The sequence below is a fragment of the Mastigoproctus giganteus genome, chromosome 2, assembly GCF_048544385.1.
Source record: "Mastigoproctus giganteus isolate SK-2022 chromosome 2, ASM4854438v1, whole genome shotgun sequence".
In the NCBI taxonomy this organism is placed as follows: Eukaryota; Metazoa; Arthropoda; class Arachnida; order Uropygi; family Thelyphonidae; genus Mastigoproctus; species Mastigoproctus giganteus.
In genome coordinates, this window is record NC_143576.1 from 157,479,007 (window position 1) to 157,506,380 (window position 27,374).

The 27,374-nt window shown below is 36.9% G+C and overlaps 1 protein-coding gene across 2 annotated transcripts in view; it reads right to left on the reverse strand.

The window, feature by feature from the left end:
- LOC150089688 (Ig-like and fibronectin type-III domain-containing protein 1) overlaps positions 1-27,374 on the reverse strand; it is a 337,470-nt gene that overhangs the window by 74,859 nt on the left and 235,237 nt on the right. For both annotated transcript variants that reach the window (XM_090389599.1, XM_090389600.1), the window contains 2 exons: positions 24,408-24,620; positions 13,482-13,667 (listed from right to left, as the gene is read on the reverse strand). In XM_090389599.1, coding sequence (XP_090245725.1) covers positions 13,482-13,667; positions 24,408-24,620 — 399 coding nt within the window. The remainder of the gene's footprint in view (positions 1-13,481; positions 13,668-24,407; positions 24,621-27,374) is intronic.

The following is a 27,374-nucleotide window of genomic DNA, read 5'->3' on the forward strand; positions in this document are numbered from 1 at the left end:
CACTGGCAGAGGTGAAAGTGATTCTTGCACTGCTTCTATTGGAATGAGCCGCAGCCTGGAAAATAAGATGCAGGATATTTCAGAGACTGCTGGGAATCATTGGGGTACAAGTAAACACATGGGTTGTGTTAGGGTAGCTAAGAAAAAGAACAGGTGCATGTATACTTGTGTGTACACCAATGCTAGGAGTTTAGTAAATAAATTTGATGAATTTGAGGTATTGCTCAAAACATCAAAGGCAGATATTGTGGGGATTTCAGAGACGTGGTGTCACACAGATATAAGAAATGCAGAACTGGAATTTGGGGAGTACAATGTCTACAGAAAGGATAGACAGGATAGGAAGGGAGGAGGGGTTATGCTATTAGTTAAAAAACACATAAAATCCAAGGAAGTGAAGCCAGTCGACATCGCTGGACAGTGCAGTGTCGAGTCAGTTTGGTGTGACATAAGCATTGGGAGATCAAAATTGAGAGTAGGAGTGTGCTATAGGCCTAATGACTCTGATGAGTATAATAAGAAACTGTTCGGAGAAATAGAGTGGGCCAGTAAATCAGAGAGTCTTATAATGGGGGATTTTAATTTCCCAGATATTGACTGGAATTTGGGGGCTGGTCACTCACACAGTAGCAAGGCTTTTGTGGATTTATTGGATGATTGTTTTCTACATCAGCATGTTCGGGAGGCAACTAGAGGGAGTAATACTCTTGATTTGATTATCAGTAGTGATTCTTCATGCATTAAGAATCTGCAGATAAATGAACCACTTGGTGGCAGTGATCACAGTGTGCTGAAGTGGGAGTTACTCAAAGAGGTAACTACCATTAGGGGTAAAGGGAAGGGGTATTGCTTTCGTAAAGGCGACTACAATGGACTGAGACAGTATTTAAATTCTATACAGTGGGATCAACTGATGATATTGCCAACAGCAAATTCAAAATGGGAAGCATTCAAAGAACTTATTGTGGAAGCTACTAGGCTTTACATACCAACTAAGAAATATTGTTCAAGGTTTAGGCCTAAATGGTTGTCAGATGAACTAATGAGACATGTGGCAGAGAAGAAAAATGCATGGGATACATATAAATTAATGGGTGACATGGAAGCCTATGATAGATACAAGTTGATCTGTAACCAAGTTACAAAGGAGGTTAGGCAGGCGAAGGCAGATTACGAGAGATCCTTGGCAAGGGATGCGAAGAAAAACAGCAAAGAGTTCTTTACTTATGTAAACTCTAGAAGGAAGGGGATGAATCAGATTGGTCCACTTGAGATCGATGGGTCAACTGTTGATGACCCTGCTCGGGTAGCTAACAAACTAAATGAATATTTTGCATCGACATTCACACATGAGGAGTTATTCAGCGAGGGGAATGCCAGAGGTGTATTCAACTCTAGCAGTAAGCTAGAGAATCTTGTAATAACTGAGAGCAAAGTGGAGGAGAAATTGTTGAAGATAAACACAAGAAAGGCACCTGGGGTGGATGGGATCTATCCAGTTATATTAAAGGAGGCAGCAAAGGAGGTAAGCAAACCCTTAGCCATAATTATGAGAGCTTCCTTGGACTCAGGGGAGGTACCCATTGACTGGAGATGTGCAAATGTGACCCCAATTCACAAAGGGGGATCAAAGGCTGACACAAGTAATTATAGACCTGTGAGTTTAACTTCTGTTCCCGGAAAATTAATGGAGGCACTGGTGAAAGAAGCACTGCAGGATCATCTAGACAAGACTTCAGTTATAGCTAGGACACAGCATGGTTTTGTTAAGGGGAAGTCTTGCCTGACCAATTTGATTGGATACTATGATGCAGTCACAAAAGAACTGGATGCAGGGAATAACTTTGATATTATATACTTGGATCTTAGAAAGGCTTTTGATACTGTTGCACATGGAAGACTGCTGCACAAATTGGAGCAGTGTGGCATTGGAGGCAAGTTGCTGCTATGGATAAAGGGGTGGTTGAGGGGGAGAAGACAGAGAGTGGTAATCAATGGACACTGCTCATCGTGGACTAATGTTATTAGTGGAGTCCCTCAGGGTTCAGTATTGGGGCCTTTATTGTTTTCTGTATTTATAAATGATATTGATGATGGTATATCAGGCTTAATGTCCAAGTTTGCAGACGATACGAAGGTTGGCAGGGTTGTCAAGGACACTACTGACACTATGCTGCTGCAACAGGATTTGGAAAGGTTGAGCAGATGGGCTTCGAGGTGGCAAATGAAGTTTAACATTGACAAATGTAAAGTACTACATATGGGAAACAGCAACCCCAGAGCAACGTATCAAATCTGTGGTACTACACTGACAGTGGTAGAGAATGAAAGGGACCTGGGGGTGGTGGTGCAGGCAGATATGAAGTTCTCTGAGCAGTGCAGACGAGCTGCAAGAGTAGCTCATGGTGTATTGTCAATGATATATAGGAATTTTTCTAGCAGGGATAAGGAGGTGATTATTCCCTTGTATAAGGCAATGGTCAGGCCACACCTAGAGTACTGTATACAGGCCTGGAGGCCTCATTTCAGGAAGGATGTAGAGCTGCTGGAACGAGTACAGAGAAGGGCAACTAGATTGGTGAATGGGACAAAGGGGTTCTCTTACGAAGAAAGGCTTAAGTTTTGCAAATTACAGTGTCTGGAAACTAGGTACCAGCGGGGTGATCTGATAGAGGTGTACAAAGCCTTGAATGGTTTGAGCATGCTCAATGCTGATGGGATTCTTCCTCTAGCTCAGAAAAATCACCTGAGAGGGCATAAATTCAAATTGAGGAAAGACAGATGTAGGATAGATGTGCGGAAATTTGCCTTTAGCCAGCGGGTGGTTGGTGGGTGGAACAGACTTCCATCCCTTGTCGTGGAAGTTGATAGCCTAAATAAGTTTAAGGCTCAGCTGGACAGGTATTTCGAACGAACAGAGGGGTGAAGTGGAAGTGGTTATTTTTATTTATTTATGTTACTTTTTTTTTTTTTTTTTTTTTTTTTTTGGCTGATGCTGCATAAGCTTGCTTTCTTGCATCAAATGCCTCTACTAATGCTAATGCTAATGCTAGTCAGTGAAATTCAGTCTAGATTTCTCTGTATGTAATGGTTTTATGTTTTTGAAATGACTGATCAAAAGCATTACAAGAAGACAACAGAGAAAACACAATTCCCAGTGCATTTAATTTATCTGTAGGATTAGAGAGCTCTTGTCCATTCCAGTTCAGTAGTAGGGTGGATAAAGGTGGAAATTTACTGTTCAAACATTTTATTTTTATCCAGATTAATCTGATATCGATACTTTTATTAACTGATGAGGCGAATTTAATCCAACTTTCTTTTCTTGCTTTATGTCTGATATAACAAGCTTTAGCTCTAAGCCATTTATAGTTAATAAGATTGGATGTGGTTGGATATTTGCGTAAAAGGTTGCATGCTTTATTTTTCTCTTTTTTTGCATTGTTGCAATCTTCATTCCACCAGTAATTGATTTTTTGTCTGTTTCTTACTTGATATTGAGGAATGGTGCCGAATGCAGCTGCCAGCATTTGATTCGTGATGTGCTCGGTAACACTGTTGATGGAACTGGATCGAATGATATTGTTGTCAAATGATATGTGCGTTCTGTATTTTGTCCAGTCAGCCCATGAAAATTTCCATTTAATTGGATTTTCTGTTGGGAAGGAATAGAATTTTGCAGATTAACGGATAATGGTCGCTGCTATAAAGATCACTCAGAGATACCCAATCTATACTTGGAAGGAAGATTGGAGAACAAATGGAAAGGTCTATTGCAGATGTTGAACATGTAGGGAGATCCACAAATGTAGCAGAGACAGTATTTAGTAATGTTAAATTCTGTCTATCGATTCAGCATTTCGAAAAGCTTACCTCGTCTGCCTGAGGTGGGGGAACCCTAGTAAACAAAATGGAGATGGTAACTGCATAACAAGATCTTCGAGTTCCTGAATAGTATATTGATGATTAGGCAGAAGGTAAGTTGAAACCAATGTCAGAGTAATACCATTAACAACATGCGTGGCAATGGCTTCTAAGGATGTTTGTAATGGAATGCGTCTGGAGGGGATGCTTGAATCCACAAGTATCGCTACTCCTCCATTATTGAGTGCTATTGGAGTCAGCTCTGTCTTGCCTGAATACAGTGTAATTTTTGATTGAAACTGAGAACAGAGATGTCAAATTAGTTTCTTTCAAGCATATTGCAAGAGGTTTGTAGTGGTGAATTAATTCATGTATATCATCAATGTTACTGCTGTTGTTGTTATTTGGTTTTTAGGAGCATTAGCAACTAAGGCCATATTGCTCCGGGGATATGTGGTGGTCATTCCCTGACCTTTCCGTATCCTCTGTATTTGGTGGTCACGGGCTTGAACCCCGGGCTAATCAAGAAGCGTGTGCTACGCACTGCTGCTCCTGCCCACCTGGCCACGGAGGCGCCTCAATGTTACTGCGAAGACCTCTACAGTTCCATTGGATAATATGTTCCATTATTTGGTTTTATAAGAGGAAGATGAATCTGTCTGTTTTTTATGTGTGGGTTGTTTATAACGGTCATAACGGTTTATAATGGTGGTAAAATCTACAGAATGCTCTTCGAACCATGTTCTAGTCACCACGGCTTTGTGGGGAGGTGCACTGTCCTGCTTGAAGTGTCCATTGCATTGTGGGTGCACAATGACCATAAAGGGATGCAGATGGTCTGCAAAGATCGACATGTAACCTGGACTGTTCAGACATGCATCTACATGTTCAGACATGCAGAGGTCCCAATGTGTGCCAGTTGAACATGCTCCAGACCATTACAGACCGTCCATCTGCCTGAACAGTTCCCTATCGGTATGACAGGTGCACAGCTTTGTGCAGTTTCTGCCAGATATGCACCCTCCCATCCACTCAAAATAACTGGAAACGAGACTCACTGGACCAGGAGACCCATCTCCAATCATCCAAGGTTCAGTGCTAATGCTCGTTTGCCCAGTTGAGGCATAGAGTCCTATGTCGTGGTGTTAGCAATGGGACTCTGGTGGGTTGGCAGCCCCCATAACCTATTGCGGCTAATGATTGCCTGATGGTCTTGGTGGAGACGTTTCTGGCCTCCCTCATTGAAGTCAGTGGTGATTTGTGCCACTGTCGCTCTCCAGTTGGCTGAAACAATGCAAGACAGAAGTCAATGGCTACGTTCATACACCGCCTTTCTCCGCTCACGATGCCGTCCACAATGAGATGTTATTCCAGAAATGACGTGTTCCCAATATACTCTTGATACTATAGAACAGGGATAGTGCAATTTCTCTACCACCTCTGCGATAGAGTGACCAATGTGTCAGGCATCCACTATCATCCCTCTTTAAAATTCATCGTGAGCTGTCCACATCTCATTGTGGACAGTTCACAATGCTGTCCACGATGAGATGTTATTCCAGAAATGACGTATTCCCAATATATTCTTGATACTATAGAACAGGGATAGTGCAATTTCTCTACCACCTCTGCGATAGAGTGACCAATGTGTCAGGCATCCACTATCATCCCTCTTTCAAATTCGGTTAACTCACAACGTTTATCCATACTGACATCGAATTACTGTCTACATGAATGCAGTGTACCTACATACCTGCCAAGTGGTAGGTTCGTCCACTAGTGAGAGGGGTGGCAGTGTCACATTGCCCAAAAACCAGGAATACCATGAATTCTGTCCTTTCAGTGTAATTTAACCCTCCATTACTTTTATATTTCTCTTCAATCTTTTTCCCCCCTCTCTAAACTGATAACTTTATTTTTCTCTTCTTGCTATCTCAAAACTAATTATACTCACTCTTTATAGCCTTTCTTTTTTTCTCCACTCTTCTATTTCCCTCGTCTTTCCATTAATCTTATCACTAAACTTATATATATATATATATATATATATATATTATTTCCTTATTACTTTATATATATAAAGTAATAAGGAAATAAGAAAGGGAGAGAAAGATAAAAAGAAGAGTATATATAATTTATTTATACTCTGCTTTTATTAAGAGGGGGAAAAACGAATATTGCTGTTTCTACTTGAAATCCTGGTGGCTGACATGTGGTGAAGACAACACAATTATGAGTTATATGGCAATATTCTTTCTTGGTTCTACTAATTCTGTATATATATATTTTGGTATATATATATATATATATATATATATATATATATATATATATATATATATATATATATTATAAAATATAAAGAACATTAATTTATAATAAGAAATTTATAACAGTATGAAAATTAATAATGCCATTCACTGATTAAACATTAAGTAATCACAAGAGACATAGAAGTTATTCCATGTATACTATAATATAACTAAATACCATCAACCAGCATCTAAACTCATACCATTTTAGAAAGCAGGCTGTAAAATGTATAATGTACTAAAAAAGGCAAAGTATGAAAATGAAATATAATCAGATGAGTATGTGAAATATCAAATAAACATGTAAAAAAAGAGAAAAGGAGAGGGAAAAATACCAATTCCCACTTGTATACATCAATAGGGTCTCAACGGGACCAACGCCCATAAATGTATAAGAAAAGTAATTAGCCACCAAAACTATCTGTGTCTAAGATCCTGATACAAGCAAAAGTTTAAATTCAAATAGGGTAATAAATAAAATTTGAATACATATAAATAAAATTTAGAGTGTAAAAATATATAAAGCTTAATTAGGTAGGTATAAATTTTGCAGTTAACTGGTACAAAGGGACCATTGTGTGTATATATATATATATATATATATATAGTAGTAATATATAACAGTTAAGAAGCAAAATAAGCAGAAAAAGGAAAATAACAAAAGTTATAGTATGTCTATTGCTCCAAAATGCGCAGTGCAGCAATAGAGGAAGCAACAGGATATAAATAATGTGTGGCTTGTAGAATAAATAAAGTGTCTGTGAAAATGGAAATGAAAAGTCCACAAGGTGCCAGAACTAAGAGAAGTTTAAGGTATAGTAGAAAGTGGAAGTGAAGTAGTGATTAAACAGGTGAAAGAATCTGAAAAACCTATTGAAAAAATGAACTGGGACTGAGGGGAAAAAAAAAATATATATATACAAATTTTGTATATACAAGTAAATAAATAAAAAATAACACTATATTCAAATATGGGAAGGAAATTTTAGCAAGAGGTCGAATCAGGGGATGGCAAATATGCATAATCTGAATATAGTAGATGAAAATATGATACATAGCCAGGAAATTCATCAGGGGACTACTCCTGACCGTGTATCAGGCACTGCATTTCCAAACTTGTCTGTAGTATTAGTAGTAGTAGTAGTAGTAGTGGTGGTGGCGGCATGTGATACAAGAAAGCATGTGTATGAGCTTATGCAGCATCAGCCAAAAAAAAAAAAAAATCACACCATTCCCTCCAAATGCCTGTCCAGTTCTTCCTTAAATTTATTCAACCTATCAACTTCCACAACAACAGATGGAAGTTTGTTCCAGCAATTAACCACCCGCTGGCTAAAGGCAAATTTCTGCACATCTATTCTACATCTGTCTTTTCTTAATTTGAATTTATGCCCCCTTAGGTTCGTAATCTGAACAAGTGGAAGGATCCCATCAGAATTCAGCGTGCTCAACCTATTCAAGGCCTTATATACCTCAATCAGATCACCGCACAGGTGCCTAGTCTCCAGCCACTGAAATTTGCAGAACTTAAGCCTCTCTTGGTAAGAGGATCCCTTCATTCCCCTCACCAATCTTGTTGCCCTTCTCTGTACATGCTCAAGTAAATCTACATACTTCTTAAAATGAGGCCTACGCAGTACTCAAGGCATGGCCTGACCATTGCCTTATACAGAGGGATAATCACCTCCTTTTCCCTGCTAGCAAAATTCCTATATATCATTGACAAAACCCCATGACCTGCCCACTAATAACATTAGTCCACGAAGAGCAGCACCCATTGATTACCACCCTCTGTCTTCTCCCACTTAACCATCCTTTTATCCATTGTAGCAACTTACCCTTAATACCATTCTGCTACAATTTGTACAATAGTCTTTCATGCGCAACAGTGTCAAAAGCTTTCCTGAGAAAAAGCATATTTGCCTCCCTTTTTCTAAGGAAAAAGGGGGACAAATATGCAGCCTTTTATCGTAATACTAGTAGACAAGGTAGTCCCTATGCAGTGTAAAAAATTTAAATTAAAATAAATACAAATATATACAGATTTACAAAAGTGTAATGTGGAATATAATACAAATGTATGTGAAGTGCATGAAAAAGTATAGACAAGCAAATGGTATAGGGAATGGTAAATCTTAAGGGAGGGGAAGGGGAGAAAAGATGTTCAAAAGAAGGCGGAAATAGTGATAGGATTTAGGATAGACGGAGCATTCATATCACCCTCATATTGCACTAATAGTTTTATGAACGGAAAAAAAATAGAAAAAGCCAGTATAAAGAAAAAAAGTGTAGAAAAAGTCATTAAAAATACTGAATTTACTGGGTGTGTAAGGCCCAACATTAAACTTGCTTATACCAGACCCCTTTCTTTAAGGTTAGATCTTACATACCCAGTAAGTTCGGTTTTTTAATGACTTTTTCTACACTTGTTTTCTTTATACTGTAATTTTCTATTTTTTTCCCGTTCGTAAAACTATTAGTGCAATACAAGGGTGATACGAATGCTTTGTCTATCCTAAATCCTATTGCTATTTTTGCCTTCTTTTGAACATCTTTTCTCCCCTTCCCCTCCCTTAGAATTTACCATTCCCTATACCATTTGCTGGTCTATACTTTTTCATGCAATTCACATACATTTGTATTATATTCCACATTACACTTTTGTAAATTTGTATATATTTGCATTTATTTTAATTTACATTTTTTACACGGCATAGGGACTACCTTGTTTACTAGTATTACAATAAAAGGCTGCATATTTGCCCCCCCCCCTTTTTCTAATACTACAAACAAGTTTGGAAAGACAGTGTCTGATACATGGTCAGGAGTAGTCCCCTGATGAATTTCCTGGCTATGTATCATAATTTCATCTACTATTCAGATTTTGCATATTTGCCATCCCCTGATTCGACCTCTTGCTAAAATTTCCCTCCCATATCTGAATATAGTGTTATTTATTTATTTATTTATTTACTTGTATATATATATATATATATAAATTTTTTTTTCCCCCTCAGTCCTAGTTCATTTTTGCACTAGGTTTTTCAAATTCTTTCACCTATTTAACCCACTACTTCACTTCCATATTCCTTAAACTTCTCTTAGTTCTCGTACCTTGTGGACTTTTCATTTCCATTTTCACAGACACTTTATTTATTCTATAAACCACACAATATATATATATATATATATATATATATATATATATATATAAAATTATTTTTATTGTTATGTGTAGAATGTAGTAGGTATATATATAAGTATAGAATTTAAATATAGAATTTAACTAGTGCTAATAATGAAAATACCGTGTATCCTGGTAGCGATATATGTGTTGAACAAAGGGTGGAAAAAAGGAAAAGAAAAAGTGTAACGATATAAAAGAGTGTAACGATATAAAAAGAATGTAACGATATAAAAAGAAACAAAATGCAAATTTTGAAAAAACAACGACCAATGTGGAAATAGCATTGCAGTATTTTTCATAATTTTTGTGTCTTTTGTGTTTATGAAAAATACTGCAATGCTATTTCCACATTGGTCGTTGTTTTTTCAAAATTTGCATTTTGTTTCTTTTTATATCGTTACATTCTTTTTATATCGTTACACTCTTTTATATCGTTACACTTTTTCTTTTCCTTTTTTCCACCCTTTGTTCAACATATATATCGCTACCAGGATACACGGTATTTTCATTATTAGCACTAGTTAAATTCTATATTTAAATTCTATACTTATATATATACCTACTACATTCTACACATAACAATAAAAATAATTTTATATATATATTATGGTTGTAGGGTACCTTTGCTCTTGCAGTGTCCCTGATCCATAATATCGCACTTCAAATCCGACTTCTCTATTTATTTTTAATTTTTATTATTCGTAATAATTATATATATATATATATATATATATAATTAAGATATAGGTAATTAAGATAACCGAGAATAGGCTAGCTTAAAGACCAGTAATGTATTAACTATAATATCTATAGGTAAAAAACACCGGCACGGACAATGTTTAATTAGCCATCATGGCGAAAAACAATGACATTAATGATGAACAAAGACGAATTAAACCACAATATATATATATATATATATATATATATATATATATTTGAATAATGTTTGAAATAGTTGAAAACTGAATCTTTCATAATAAAAAATAAAAAGGTAAAGCAAACATCAGAGGCAGAAAAAAGCATATTCCTCTACATGATGCTAGAAATATAAAAATAAATTAGAATGATAATTAAAAAAATAAAAATAATGCCAGCAGCATGGCAAGACAGAAGAACGAAAATAGTCAAAATTAAATACAGGGTGTCTCAAAAATATTGGTACAAACGTTTAGGGGAGGTAGGTAACATCTAAAGGAATGTGAATCACATAGGAATCCATTACCGGAAATGTCACCGTAGGTCAGTAGATGGTGCTGTTCATCAGTTCGCGAGAAGAGAGGGAAATTTTCTGGTTTACTCATTCAAGCAGTAGTCGCCGCACGAAGAGCATGCATCGATATACGAACTGTGAGTTGGCAGACATGCACCTTTTGTATGGATTAGCAGAGGGCAATGGACGAGCCACTCAACGAATTTATGGAGAACGCTTCCAGACAGACATGTACCGGACCACCGTTTGTTTGCACGTGTGCATCAAAATTTGTGCAATTATGGGTCATTTAGAGGTAACAGGAGTAGTGCGGGCAGACCACGTTCGACGCAAACTCCCACCATAGAAGAAAGTGTGTTGAATGCTGTCCTGAATAATCCTACTACCAGCACACGTGCCATTGCCTCTGCCTTAGGAGTGTCTCGTTGCAGTGTACAGCGTGTCTGGCACGACGATTCCTTACACCCCTTTCATCTCCAAAGGGTTCAGTTACTGCTTCCCCAAGATCATCCTGCATGTGTGGCTTTTGCGCAGTGGTTTCTCCAAGAAAGTGTTCAAGACTTGAATTTTCCAGCCTATGTTTTGGTCACGGATGAGACATTTCACTCGGGAAGGCTTATTCAATCAGCACAATGCTCATGTGTGGGCTCACGAAAACCCACACAGTGTGCGCCTCCATGCGGCAGAACATCGATTCGCAATAAATGTGTGGGTAGGTATGGTTGGTGACTGCTTAGTCGGCCCATACCTGTTACCATCCCACATGAACTCCGCTAAATATCGGATCTTTCTTGAACAAGTTCTACTAGGGTTACTTGACGATGTTCCAGCAAATGTGAGACGCAACATTTGGTTTCAACATGACTGGTCACCTGCCCATTATGGAAAGTGTGTTCATGACCATTTGAACAGGCATTTTGGGCGTCGATGGATTGGCCGTGGTGGACCCGTTGCCTGGCCCCCACGCTCACCTGATTTATTGAGCCTTGATTTCTTTCTGTGGGGGGGAGCCCCTCAAATCTATCGTGTATGAATCGCCTGTGGAGATGGAAATATCTTGTGGCGAGACTCGTCTGCGCTGCTGCTACTGTCAAAGAAACTCCAGGTGTGTTCGACCATGTCCGCCAATCCATGCTGTGTTGGTGTCACGCAGCGTCTCATGGTGGAACCCTCGAGCATCTGTTGTAACATCATGAAATGCATCCATCTTGTACTCCATTGTCAATATTATGTCAAATAAATGTTTGCCACTAATTACTGTCTTGTGTCATTTCTGCTTCTTGTGCCTCTGCTACTACTTTCCCGTGATGTTTCCAGTTATGGGTTCCTATGCAATTCACATTCCTTTAGATGTTACCTACCTCCCCTAAACGTTTGTACCAATATTTTTGAGACACCCTGTATAACGATCAAACCAACAGGGAGAGAAGAGAAAGGTGACAAGAGTAAAAATATTGCAGCAGAAACTCTCCAAGATAATTCAGAAAATCTAAATGCAAAGATAATAAAATAATAATCAATTAAATTTTGAATGCCAATTAAACAGAAATTTAACGGCACCCCCTTTGACGGGCACCAAGTCCAAATTTATGTGAAATATCACCAGCAGAGATGTAAACCAACAATTGAATTAATCAGCAAGAAATATGCTAAGTATCCAGTGTTTCTTCTGTCAAATTGGAAAAAAAAAGTTCTAAAAGTAGGGTGGTTTTCCTTCCAAGTGGATTAAAAATTCAAAGCCACATATTTATGTGAGGAAGCAGTGAATATGTTAAAATGGTGTTTTTGATTCAAAAGTTCACTTTCTACTTTTACAATGACTGGTTTCAATATATTACTGGCTACAGCATATTCAGTGTACTGCTTCATATAAAAAATATTAAGATTAAATATATTTTATTCTTAGGTTAAATTAACATCAATTCATTCAAGGCCTGGTGAGTATCAGTATATGCCAAAATATGGAATAAAGTCATGCATTTGCCATATCAACAAAACAAAACAATAAAAAAAACACCTTGTTTATATCCATTCTTATCATACTCTTCCCATGCTTATGTATGAGTTTACTTCTTTATTAGCTTCATACACATATTACTTTTTTATAACAGATGCACAAGCACGTATATATTCAAATAAAGGAAAAAAGACAGAAAATGAGCAAAGAAACAAATAAATCACAAAGACAGAAGCAAAAATGGAAGAAAAATAGAAGGAATATGTATCTAAAAATTTTAAAAAATATTAAGTATGGGGTAAATATAGCCAAAGTTATTATCCAATAAACAATAAATAATTATTTTTTTCTCATATTTCTTCTATATATTATGTGATGTGTTCATGAATACTGCTTATGCAGCCACTTAGTCATGGCCACCTCTTTCTTTCTTTCTTTCTTTCTTTCTTTCTTTCTTTCTTTCTTTCTTTCTTTCTTTATTTTACTACTAAACATTATTTTTACACTTTTATATATATAAATGTAAAACAAAAAATAAAAACCCATACCATTTTATAAAAATGTTAAAATTTTTAAGTTCAGTTCTACTTCGTTTATGGCTTAATGTTACTTACTAATACTTTAATATTTAAGTTATACAGGCTATGCTACAATAAGAGAATCTATGAAATTATTAATATCTTCATGATAAATACTTATAGAGATACACAGAAAACACATTAAACATATCTCAGACTATCTCAAATAGATTCAGAGGATATTAATTTCTTAGGATCCTAGTTTCTTAGGATATTAATGATGTGCATGCTAACCAGAATCCAAAGTCAAAAAAGCACACTAACAAACTGACTTCCAGAGACAATTAAACATAAGTCAAATACTCTTTCAGTACATATTATGATATAAGATAAACTCTTATGGTATTATTAGAAAGTTAAGGTCACCTACCTGTGCATAATCAAGAGGATGAGGAGGAACTTTGGAAACTGTTATATGATATCTGACCTCATAACCACTTACTGTACTATTATCTTTTGGAGGATTCCATTTTAAGTGAATGCTTGTGGATGTAATCAGTGTGGTATGAAAATATTCAGGAATTCCTGGTAGTGTATCTGCTCCATCTGCCATACACTAGAAATAAACAATGAATAAGCTATGTAGTTACTCTATACCACATGTACTATCCAACATATTAGAAACCTTGATTCAGTATAAGATTTAATGAAATTCAAAGTATAAAATGATAACTTGCATATGTAGTATGCATTCTACCAGCACCTTGAAAATTTCATCATTTGCTAGGATAGTATTTCTCAAGCCGTGGTCCATGTCTGGTACCAGGCCATGGAAAAGAAAACCCTGGTCCTTAGAAAATATACAAAAAATAATTTTATTATCCTATTATTACTGTGCAACATTTATGAATACAGTAAGACCCAACTAGGGAATGCAATAATAGATATATTCAAGAAACATATTGCTGTTATTCTTATGATAGATTGAGACAAATACTGATATCTGACATTGGATATAACAGAATTTTGCTGTCTCATTGGTTAATTTTTACATACTAAATTTAGGTGCTTATAGTGTTCCTGCTAGTAGAAATTAATATTTTTATATCTGATCAAATACACATTGAAACGAGAAACTGTAACAATATAGGACATTAGGCAAGCAAAGGCAAATTATGAGAAATGTTTGGCAAAGGATGCTAAGAAAAACAGCAAGGATTTCTTTACTTATATAAACTCTAAAAGGAAGGGGATGAATCAGATTGGTCCACTTAATATCAATGGTTCGACTGTTGATGATCCTGCTCAGATAGCAAACAAACTGAATGAATATTTTGCATCTACATTCACACATGATTAAGGAAGGAAAATGCTAGAAGTTTATCAAATTATAACAGGGTGTTTAATGATTTTGTAATAACTAAGAGCAAAGTGGAGGAGAAATTGTTGAAGTTAAACATAAGAAAGGCACTTGAGGTGGATGGGATCTATCCAGTTATATTAAAGGAGGCGGCAAAGGAACTAAGCAAACAAACCTTGCCATAATTATGAGAGCATCCTTGGACTCAGGGGAAGTCCCCATGGACTGGAGATGTGCAAATTTTTTCCCAATTCACAAAGGGGGATTAAAGGGTGACACAAGTAATTACAGACCAGTTAGTTTAACTTCTGTTCCGGGTAAAATAATGGAGTCACTGGTTAAAGATGCATTGCAGGATCATCTAGACAAGACTGCAGCAATAATTCAGACACAGCATGGGTTTGTTAAGGGAAAGTCTTGTGTGTCAAATTTGATTGGATACTATGATGTGGTTACAAAGAAACTGGATGTAAAAAATAATTTTGATATTATATATTTGGATTTCAAGAAAGCTTTTGACACTGTTGCACATGGAAGACTACTATACAAATTGGAGCAGAATGGTATTAAGGGTAAGTTGCTACAATGGATAAAACGGTGGTTGAGTGGGAGAAGACAGAGGGTGGTAATCAATGGACACTGCTCTTCTTGGACTAATGTTATTAGTGGAGTCCCACAGGGTTCGGTGTTGGGCCCAGTGTTGTTTTGTATATTTATCAATTATATTGATGAAGGTATATCAGGCTTAGTGTCGAAGTTTGCAGATGATACAAAGGTTGGCAGATTTGTTAATGACAGTAATGGCAGTGTGCTATTGCAACAGGATCTAGAAAATTTGGGCAGATGGGCTGAAAAGTGACAACTGAATTTTAACATTGACAAATGCAAAGTACTACATATGGGTAGAAGTAACCCCAGAGGAACGTATCAACTGTGTGGTACTACACTTAGAGTGGTAGAAAATGAAAAAGATCTGGGAGTAATTGTGCAGTCAGATATGAAGTTTTCTGAGCAATGCAGAAAGGCTGCAAGAGCAGGTCATGAGGTTTTGTCAATGATATACAGGAATTTTGCTAGTAGGGAAAGGGGGTGATTATCCCTTTGTATAAGGCAATGGTCAGGCCACGCCTTGAGTACTGCGTACAGGTCTGGAGGCCTCATTTCAGGAAGGATGTAGATTTGCTTGAGCGTGTATAAGGAAGGGCAACAAGATTGGTGAGGGGAATGAAGGGATCCTCTTACCAAGAGAGGCTTAAGTTCTGCAAACTGTAGCGGCTGGAGACTAGGCAACTGCGAGGTGATCTGATTGAGGTGTATAAGGCCTTGAAGGGGTTGGGCATGCTGAATTCTAATTGGATTCTTCCATTTGCTCAGATTACGAAACTAAGGGGGGGACATAAATTCAAATTGAGAAAAGACAGTTGTAGAATAGATGTGCAGAAATTTGCCTTTAGCCAGCAGGTGGTTAATTGCTGGAACAAACTTCCATCTGTTGTTGCGAAAGTTGATAGCTTAAATAAATTCAAGGAGGAACTGGACAAACGTTTAAAGGGAATGGTTGTGTGATTTTTTTTTTTTTTTTTTTGGCTGATGCTACATAAGCTCATACGCTTGCTTTCTTGCATCACGCCTCTATTACTATTACTATATCATTTTCAATATTATCAGGTAAAAATAAAAAGCATTAAGTAATTTTTTATATCTGCAGCATTTTATAGCCAAGGACACAAGGAACAAGCAAGTGCATTACTACTATAATTCTGATTCAATGCAGAGGGGCTGACTGATCGAAACTGTTTCATGTTTTCACCCTTCTCACTATAAGCACAGCTGCAAGTAATTAACACAGAAATATTAATTTCTGTTGAAAGGCAGGTAATGACATTAACAGCAATACTTCCAAGAAATTTTACTTGCTGTACACTAAAATTATAATTACGACTAGGAATTTGTTATAGCCATGATTTCCACATTTCTATCAAATCAATCACTTACATTTTTCACATTTTCATAAATTTATGTCAACAAAATCAAAATCTTTGGAAATGTTAAAATAATTGCAAACTCTAAATAGCCCAAACTTTCATTTCATATGTGAAAATATTTTCTCTTTTAAGGAGAAATGTGAAAAGGATGTTTTATTGCTGCTAAAGATCATTTAAAATGGCTTGTGTCAGCCAATATATTAGCAATACTTTTTTCCTGTGTGCTTGCATTCTGTTAGTCAGAAACTGCTCTTAACAAAGTGTAAATCCTTGTGATTTTACAATATTATTTTTTAAAACTAAATTTTGTCAGCTTCAGTTTAATGATTCTGAGATCTGCTATTTCTGCATAACTTCAGAGAAAATATCTTTCTTTTCAAGGCTAAAATTTCCACTTTTAATCAAAAGCTATTCTTTTAACTAGAAATATTTTCAATGTCCCTGTATTATTAATGTGTGTGCTATATAAAAGCAAATGCAAGAATCAACTTACTGCAAGTTTTCCATTTGAAAATAATTCTTTTAATAATTTTGCCATTTTTCTTTGTGAATTCCCTGGCCACTTGACTGTGGATTATACGTGTACAACATACAGAACTCTTTTTATTTCATTTTGCCTTGAGTACAAATTTTTACAGCAACTTTCCATCAGAAATTTCCTTGAAATAATGCATGATTTTATATACAGTTCAGCATTGCTAATCTGAACTAATTGGGACCAGAGGTAGTTTGGACTTCCAATTTGTTTGGATTTTTGAATCTATCAAAAATAGTTCTGGAGGATAAAAAAAAGTTCAGTAAGTTTAGAAATAATAACACTGGTTTTAAAATCTGAGAGATTGCCTAATTTTTTTTGTTAAAATCCAGCACCTTTTCACAAACAAAGATCCAGATATGGTTTCTCCTAAATGTTGTCTCAGTATGAAACACAAATAAATGGCATCTTTGAGGGATGGGTCATTAGCTGTTCTCATTGTTTTTATTTTTTTTTGCACAGTCTGAATCAAGTTTTGATGTGAACTTTAAAATGTTTTCCTAGTTATTTTCAATGACTGTTAGGGCTGACCTTCCAACCTTGTAAAATTTTGCTAATGAAGGCCCGTTTTCTCCCTTTGAAAGTCTGTTTATAATCTCAATCTTGGAATCGATTGTTAAAAATTTCTGCTTCCTTATAAAAGACGAAGAAAATTATAGTATGGTACAATAAAATTCTGTAAAAATTCTGTTCAGAATCTTTTTACTCTGTATCTCACTTGCATGAACTGTGTTAGTTGTAATTTCTGTGTGCCGTGTTTTGTTACTGATTGCCACTTATCTTTTCTTACTGTTTTAGATTTTACAACTGAAAAAAAAAACAAAAAAAAAACAGTGAACAGAAATATCAGATTACAAAGTATGTTAAATAACAAATTACAAAGTGTTATGTTTGAATTTAGTACTGTATGTATATTAATTAAGCTATGTACATAAGTGTAAATTTTTATTTTTATTTTGCTATCCTGTGGATAATATATTCTTCTGATTTTTGGGTATCATTTAATTTTGTTAATTGGTAGGGGGAAAAAAACAAAAGATATAAATTTGTGCTTTATATTTTCATTTTTATAGCCTGTGGATAATATTCCTCTGATTTTTGCTTTTTAGAATTACCATTTAATAGAATTAAAATTCAATTCGCAAATATGATCCCAATAACTGGCACTTACTATAATTCTTTTATAGCACCAGCATAAAAAAAAAAAAAAAAAAAAATGCTGACTCGTTCGGATTATTGACGTTTGAATTATTGACATTCATATTTTTCACAATGCTCTTTTGTATATACATTTTTTTTTTTTTTCTTCTTCAAAATATAATTCATTATGAGTAGCGAATATTTTTTGTTCACAAAAAAGTGCTTGTGAAGATTTCAGTTTGATATCAGTTAATTAGAAATTATTAATAATTGTTATTTGAAAATTAGCATTATCAAAAGCACATGATGCAAGAAGGCAAGCTTATATAGCATCAGCCAAAAAAAAAAAGATTAAAAAAAACACACACCCTTCTCATTTCATCCATCCACTTGCTCCAAATGTTTGTCTAGTTCTGCCTTAATCTATTTAAGCTATCAACTGCTACAACGACAGATGGAAGTTGTTCCAGCAATCAACTACCCACTGGCTAAAGGCAAACTTCCGCACATCTATCCTACAACTGCCTTTCCTCAATTTGAATTTATGCCCTCTCAGGTGATTATTCTAAGCAACAGGAAGAATCCCATCAGCATTAAGCATGCTCAAACCATTCAAAGTTTTATATGCCTCAATCAGAGTAAGATCCAAATATATATTAATCAGATCACCTCACAGGTGCCTAGTCTCCAGACACTATAATTTCAAAATTTAAGCCTTTTTTTGTAAGAAAGTCTTAACAACCCTTTGATCCATTCACTAATCTTGTTGCCCTTCTCTGTATTTCTTCCAACAGCTCTACATTCTTCTTAAAATGAGGCCTCCAGACCTGTATACAGTATTCAAGGTGTGGCCTGACCATTTATGCCTTATACAAGGGGATAATCACCTCCTTATCCCTGCTAGAAAAATTCCTGTATATCATTGACAAGACACCATGAACTACTCTTGAAGACCATCTGAATTGCTCAGAAAATTTCATATCTGCCTGCACAATTACCCCAGGTCCATTTCACTCTCTACCACTGTCAGTCTAGTACCACACAGTTGATACATTACTCTCGGGTTACTGCTTCCCATATGCAGTAATTTCCATTTGTCAATGTTAAATTTCAGTTGCCACCTCTCAGCCCACCTGCTCACCTTTTCTAGATACTGTTACAGCAGTGTACTATCATTAGTGTCATTAACAACCCTGCCGACCTTCATAAATATCATTAATAAATACAGAAAACAACAATGGACTCAACACTGAACCCTGGGGAACTCCACTAATAACATTAGTCCACAAAGAGCAGTGTCCATTGATTACCACTCTCTGTCTTCTCCCACTCAACCATCCCTTTATCCATAGCAGCAATTTGCCTCCAAAGCCACACTGCTCCAATTTGTGCAGTAGTCTTCCATGTGCAATAGTATCAAAACCCTTTCTAAGATCCAAATATATGATATTAAAATTATTCTTTGCATCTAGCTCCATTGTGACCACATCATAGTATCCAATCAAATTGGTCAGACAAGCCTTCCCCTTAAGAAACCCATGTTGTGTGAGCAATAACTAAAGTCTTCTGTAGATGATCCTGCAATGTTTCTTTAACCAGTGCCTCCATTAATTTCCCTGGAACAGAAGTTAAACTAACAGGTCTCTAATTACCTGTGTCTCCCTTTGATACTCCCTTGTGGATTAGAGTCACGTTTGCACATCTCCAGTCCATGGGTACCTCCACTGAGTCCAAGGAAGCTCTCATAATTATGGCTAAGGATATGCTTACTTCCTTCCCTGCCTCCTTTAATATAACTAGATAGATCCCATCCACCCCAGGTGCCTTTCTTATGTTGTTGTTGTTTGGTTTTTAGGAGAGCATTAGCAACTAGCAACTAAGGTCATATTACTCCGGGGATATGCGGTGGTCATTCCCTGACCTTTCCGCATCCTCTGTATTTGGTGGTGATGGGCTCGAACCCCGGTCTAATCAAGAATCGTGTGCTACACACTGCCACTCCTACCCACCCGGCTATGGAGGCACCATGCCTTTCTTATGTTTATCTTCAACAATTTCTCCTCCACTTTGCTCTCAGTTATTACAAAATCATCTAGCTCACTGCCATCATTTAAATCACTTCTGACATTCCCTTCCTTGAATAACTCCTTGTGTGAATGTAGATGCAAAATATTCATTTAGTTTATTAGCTATGTGAGCAGGATCATCAACAGTTGACCCCTCGATATCAAGTGGACCAATCTGATTCATCCAATTCCTTCTAGAGTTTACACAAATAAAGAACCCTTTGCTGTTTTCTATGCATCCTTTGCCAAAGATTTCTCATAATCTGCCTTTGGCTGCCTAACCTCCTTTGTGACTTTGTTACAGACAAGCTTATATCCATCATAGGCTTCATTTTACCTGTTAATTTATATGTATCTCATGCATTTTTCTTCTCTGCCATATGTCTCATTAGTTCATCTGACATCCATTTATTCCTAAACCTTGAACAATATTTCTTAGTTGGTATGAAAAGCCTAGTAGCTTCCAAGATTAATTCTTTGAATGCTTCCCATTTTGAATTTGCTGTTGACATCATCTGTTGGTCCCACCATATAGAATTTAAATACTGTCTGAGACCAATGTAGTCACCTTTCCAAAAGCAAAAACCCTTCCCTTTACCCAAGATGGTAGTTGCCTCTTTGAGTAAATCCCACTTCAGCACACTGTGATCATTGCCACCTAGTGGTTCCTTTATCTGCAGATTCTTAATGCATGAAGAATCACTATTGATAATCAGATCAAGAGTATTACTCCCTCTGGTTGCCTCCCAAACATGCTGCTGTTGAAAACAATCATCCAATAAATTAACAAAAGCTTTGCTAGTGTGGGAGCAACCAACCCACAAATTCCAATCAATATCTGTGAAATTAAAATCCCCCATTATAAGACACTCTGATTTACTGGCCCACTCTATTTTTCTGTACTGTTGTTTATTATACTCATCAGAGTCAATTAGGCCTATAACACACTCCTACTCTCAATTTTGCTTTCCCAGTGCTTATGTCACAACAAACTGACTCGACACTGCACTGTCCAGCCAAGTTGACTGGCTGTACTTCTTTGGATTTTATGTGGTTCTTAAACAATAGCATAACCCCTCCTCCCTTCCTCTCCTGTCTATCCTTCCTGTACACATTGTACTCCCTAAATTCCAGTTCTGCATTCCTTATATCTGTGTGACACTACATCTCTGTTATCCGAACAATATCTGCCTTTGAGGTTTTGACCAACACCTGAAATTCATCAAATTTATTTACCAATCTCCTGGCATTGGTGTACACACAAGTATACATGCACCTGTTTCTATTCTTCGCCACCCTAACATAGCTCATTTATTTACTTGTTTCGCAATGACTCCCAGCAGTCTCTGGAATCCCCTGCACCTTGTTTTCCAGGCTGCTGCTCATTTCAATAGAAGCAGTGCAAGAATCACTTTCATCTCTGCCAGTGGCTACTGTTAATCTATTAGTCAGTGTATCCCCCCCCCAAGCTAGCAGTTTTCGGACCCACCTAACTCTGTCTCAGTAGCATCAGCAAATATTCTTGCACCCTTTCTATTTAAGTGTATCCCATCCCTGAAGAAACAGTCTCTCCTGTTAACATGCACAGATCAGACTGAGAAAAATTCTACCCCCTTGAGCCTTGCACAATCTCTCCAGGGCCGAATTGATCAACAAGGCTCTCATCATATACTCTCTCCTATCATGTCTGAGCAGAACTGTAGACATTTTCAAATTCAACCCTAACTCATGACTTTTTTTCAACATTGACCTGTACCTGTTAAGTAATTCTGCTGGTCTCCTACTCTTAATATCATTAATGCCAAGATGTACAACAATATCACCTTTTGTGCCCTTAAAAGATAATCTCTGCTCTACTCTACGATGTCATCAACCTTTGACCCTGGCAGACACACCCTGGTCCTGTTCCATCTATCCTTTTTGCACAATATGTTTCCCATTTCCCTGACAATAGAGTCACCGACAACAACTAGTTCAGGCGCCTCCGAAGCCAGGTGGGCAGGAGCAGCAGTGCGTAGCACACGCTTCTTGATTATACCGGGATTCGAACCCGTGCCCACCAAATACAGAGGATGCGGAAAGGTCAGGGAATGACCACCCCATATCCCCCGAGCAATATGGCCTTAGTTACTAATGCTCCTAAAAACCAAATAACAACAACAACTAGTTCCTTTGGGACCAGCGAATTCTGCCTTGGGGTTGCCGCTGTGTTGCGTGATGTTCAAGTGCAAGCTCTGGTACTGATGTCGGCAGCTGGGAGATTGGTGGGCACCTCAATTTAAATCCTTCGAGGCCATCTACCCGGTCCTTCAAGCTCCCATATAGATCCATTACAATGCTGAGTTGGCGCCTGATTTCCTCACACTCCTTACATTGCACACACACAAAAACATTCCCCTTGGCAATATCATGTCCCATTCCTGATTGCTCCACAAAGATCAAAGAAGCAGTGCATTTCAAGAGTCTGTGATTCAGAATATAACTGCCACCCCCTCAGTTCTCTCCTGAGCCACAGCACTCCCATTAGTTTGAGCCTTTTGCTTTGCTGCTCTGGTCTGAGTCATGATTTCTATTCAATTTCAAATAAAATTCCAATACAATATATAACCCTAACTTAAATCCCAATGCAGTTATAACACTATATATATGCATTTCAGTATCAAATATTATCTCCGAGTTACGTTATATGACTTTCTTATCTCCTATCAAATGCCAAAGCATCCTGTCAGTTTGGTCCACTGAATGCAGGGCATGCTCTTGAATCACTGGTCAAATTTTTGAGGGATAAATAATGTGTGGACATGAAGTTTTTTTATTTAACCTAAACATATTAATCTTCTAATAAATTTACTCTCTTTTTTCAATAAAAATCTATATTTTATTTGTCAGTTATGAATGTTCTTACAAACGCTGGTATACAACCTTTGTTTTCTAATATCAAAACTGTTTTTTGCCCAGCAAATACAATCTCAATACTCCAGCCTAAGGACCAGCTGATCTAATTGACAAGACCAACCACGGACAGATGAGTGTGCAGCAATATTGGTGAACCTTTAATACAAAAGATGCTTTAAAATTCATTGATGCTGCATGCCGTTAAGTTCCACATAACTGTATCCAAAGTCCAGATCATAGCAATTCCTTCAAAGGCTCTGATATCAATGAAGATTAATATAAATTAGAAGATTGCATAAATTAAAGACAAATGCATGAAACTTGCTAAAAAGATAGGATTCACTGAAGTGGAGGCAACTGATATAGTTGATTTAACTGATTTGTATTGTCAAGAATTGTCAAATGAAGGTCTGTTTACACTGGAGCAGCATTGCATTCAAGAGGAGGAAGCAGCAGCAGCGAGCGAAAGCCCAGGGGTTAAAGAAGAACAGAGTCTGACAGTGAAAGGAATATCAGAAGCATTAAATCTTACAGATGAAGGTCTAAGTCTATTAGCATGAAGACCCTAATCTTGAACGAAGCTCTAAAGTGCAATGTAAAGTTACGCTACACCTTGGTTGTTACTATGAGTTGTTGCATGAGAAGAGACAACATGCAAAGAAACTAACTCTGGATCCCTTTTTCAAGTGAATCTGCCACCTCCCAGGTTAGCACAACCCCACTCCCACCTATCTGGTCTGAATCTGAGGGAACGGAATCTGATGATGACGATTCCTCTCATCAATTTTCCTAAAGCCTCCTCCCCAATCTCTCTCTCTCTCTCAATTGCTATTTGTGTTGTACTGTATAAGTTGATTATAGTAAACATACTTTTTCTTACTGTACAAAAAAAAATAAGTAAATCAATAAAGATGAACGAATCTCTTTGGTTGCTCATCATTTTCTTTAGAGTGCCTAGTCTTCCAACCAAATAAAATGAATGGTATGTACCGGTAGGGGTAACTTAGCTAGATGCAATAGTTACTCTCATAGGCCAATTATCATATTTTTTGTTGATTATTTACATTACGTACGTGTGAATTTAAATTGCACAAGATGTTCTGGAATGTAACCCTCACCTAAATTAAGTCACTGTAATTGATTTCCTTCAAGAAGTTATCTCCTTGGAGAAGGACTTGAGCTTGCTTATGATGCAAAAAAATAATAAACCTTATTTTAAAACTTAAATAATATTCAAAAAATAGTACATAATTTACATATTTCCAAGTTAAAGCTTAAAAAACAATAAAAGTTATACTAATAAATAAAATGATATAATAATAAATTATAATTATAAATAATATTAAAAAATAAAGGGTAAGTTAAGTTAACTAACTTGAACAATTTTTCCAACATCTCCAACACATGAATTCAGTACAGCTTGAGGGATCATCTCTAAAACACCGGAACACAGAGGAAGACAATTCCATCGTACTCCCCGATGCTGGCAACATGGACTGTGATCTCTTCCACCTGCTCCACATCTTACCAGTACTTCTAACTGATCAGCACAAGAGGCACCCAACAACTGCAGATCTGCCATTTTCATCTAAATAGAATGAAAATCATTGCCAAAATTTTATACTGTAAGTTATGCCAGACATGACTAAACTTCATTAAAATATAATGATAATAAATAAATAAATAAAAAAAGAATGCAAATCCTGTTTATCTATCATTTATCAAATTATATATTAACTTTAAGTAGGAAAAGAGAAAACAGAAGAACAGAAACAGGATGAACATAAGTGTTAATGTTCTTGATATTGGCTGAAAATAAGTTTTAATATTCTTAATATTAAGTATATTAAAAGTAGTCCACATAAACACAGGCAGAGGTGTAAGCAATGTAAGCAATTCTTGCACTGCTACTACTGGAACATACAGCAGCCTGGAAATCAAGGTGTTGGGGATTTCAAGATGTAAATCGTCATGGAACAAGAAAATACATGGGCTGCACTAGGGTTACTAAGAGCAAAAACAGGTGCATGTATAATTGCATGTACACTAATGCTAGGAGCAACATAGTAAATAACATTGGTGAATTTGAAGTACTGGTTAAATCACCAAATGTGGACATTGTAGGAATATCAGACATGATGTCACTACACAAGGACTGTACAATTTGAATATGGGGAGTACAATGTGCACAGAAAGAACAAACAGAACAGGAAACAGGAGAAGTTATGCTCTTAGTTAAGAAGCACATAAAATTTAAGTAAGTACATCCAGTTGATATGAGTGGCCAATGCAATGTTGAGTCAGTTTGGTGTGACATAGCACTGGGAAAACAAAAATGAGAATAGGAATGTATTATAGGCCTAATAACTGTACAGATAAATAGCGTGGACTAGTCTTATAATGAGGGATTTTAACCTTCCAGATATTGACTGGAACCTGTGGGTTGGTCACTCACACAGTAGCAAGACTTGTGGATTTAATGGATGACTGTTTTTCTACACATTAGAGAGGCAATGAAAGAAAGATAGAAATACTCCTGATCTAGTTATCAGCAGCAACTCTTCATGCATTAAGAATATCTAGATAAAGGAACCATAGGTGGCAGTTATTATATATTAATATAATTTATGATATATTGACCTACTTAAAGATATAACCACTGTCAAGGATAAAGGGAAGGTGTTTAGCATTCATAAAGAGAGTTACAGTGAATGAAAATGGACCTGTGGCACTAGAAAATACAGTGGAACCAGTGAATGCAGCAGCTAAAATTTTTAATACAGTAGATAGGAGCTTTCTGAATAATGTATTCCTTCATCGGCTAAGTACATATACACATGGAAATGCAAACATAACATAAAATGTTAAGAATGGAATAAACTAAAAAAAGCAGTGCATGTTCAGATGACTGAAAGAGCACGCATGTGAACGTGAGCATGATCAATTACTTTCTATGTTGAATCAGGTGAGTGTTATTGGTACCCAGCATAAATATGGGCTGAAGGCCAGCATATGTCATGCTTTAATACTACAGACTCCAAAACTGGGTGTAGTCTTGTACCCCTGTTGCGATTTAAAGTGTTGCGACAACGAGGTGATTGACCTATCTCATCACTGACTATCACTGCCTGTGGTTAGAGTTCCTAAATATATCTAGCTGTCGCAAGGTTTTAAATCGAAACAGGGATACAAGACTACACCCAATTTTGGAGTCTGTAGTGCTAAAGCACAAAAAATGCTGGCAGTCAGCTCATATATGCACCGGGTACCAACAACTTAGCCGATAAAGGAATACATTATTCCAAAAGCTCCTATCTACTGTATTAAAAATTTTACCTGCCACATTCACCGGTTCAACTGTGTCAAGGTTCAACTGTTTCTTTATGTCGAGGGCTACAGAGGTTGGAGACAACTTTTAAATTCTCTTCAGTGGGATTAACTGATGATGTTACCAGCAAATTAGAAATGGGAAATGTTCAAGGAAGTAACTGTAAAAGCCACTAGGCTTTTACAGTTTTTACTTAAATAGAAAGGGTGCAAGAATATTTGCTGATGCTATCGAGGCAGTGTTAGGTGGGTCGGAAAACTGCTACATTGGGGGGATACAAGGACTTTTTTTTTTTTTTGGTAGTTGTTGGCGCATAGGCTTCTGTGGCCATAATGCACCTCCCAAGGTTTTTGCAGTACTTTGATCCAAGCCCGAGGCGGGAATCGAACCCGCGACCTTTGAGTTACCAGGCAGGCACTTTACCCACCCGGCTAGCCTGGTCGGCATACAAGGACTAATAGATTAACAGTAGCCACTGGCAGAGGTGAAAGTGATTCTTACACTGCTTCTATTGGAATGAGCAGCAGCCTGGAAAACAAGATGCAGGATATTTCAGACTGCTGGGAGTCATTGCAGTACAAGTTGATTTTTTTTTTTTTTTTTTTTTTTGATTTGGTAGTTGTTGGCGCATCGGCTTCTGTGGCCATATTGCACCTCCCAAGGTTTTTGCACTACTTTGATCCAAGCCCGAGGAGGGAATCGAACCCGCGACCTTTGGGTTGCCGGGCAGGTACTTTACCCACTCGGCTAGCCCGGTCGGCTGCAGTACAAGTAAACACATGGGTTTTGTTAGGGTAGCTAAGAATAGGAACAGGTGCATGTATACTTGCATGTACACCAATGCTAGGAGTTTGGTAAATAAATTTGATGAATTTGAGGTATTGCTCAAAACATCAAAGGCAGATATTGTTGGGATATCAGAGATGTGGTGTCACACAGATATAACGAATGCAGAACTGGAATTTGCAGAAAGGATAGACAGGATAGGAAGGGAGGAAGGGTTATGCTATTAGT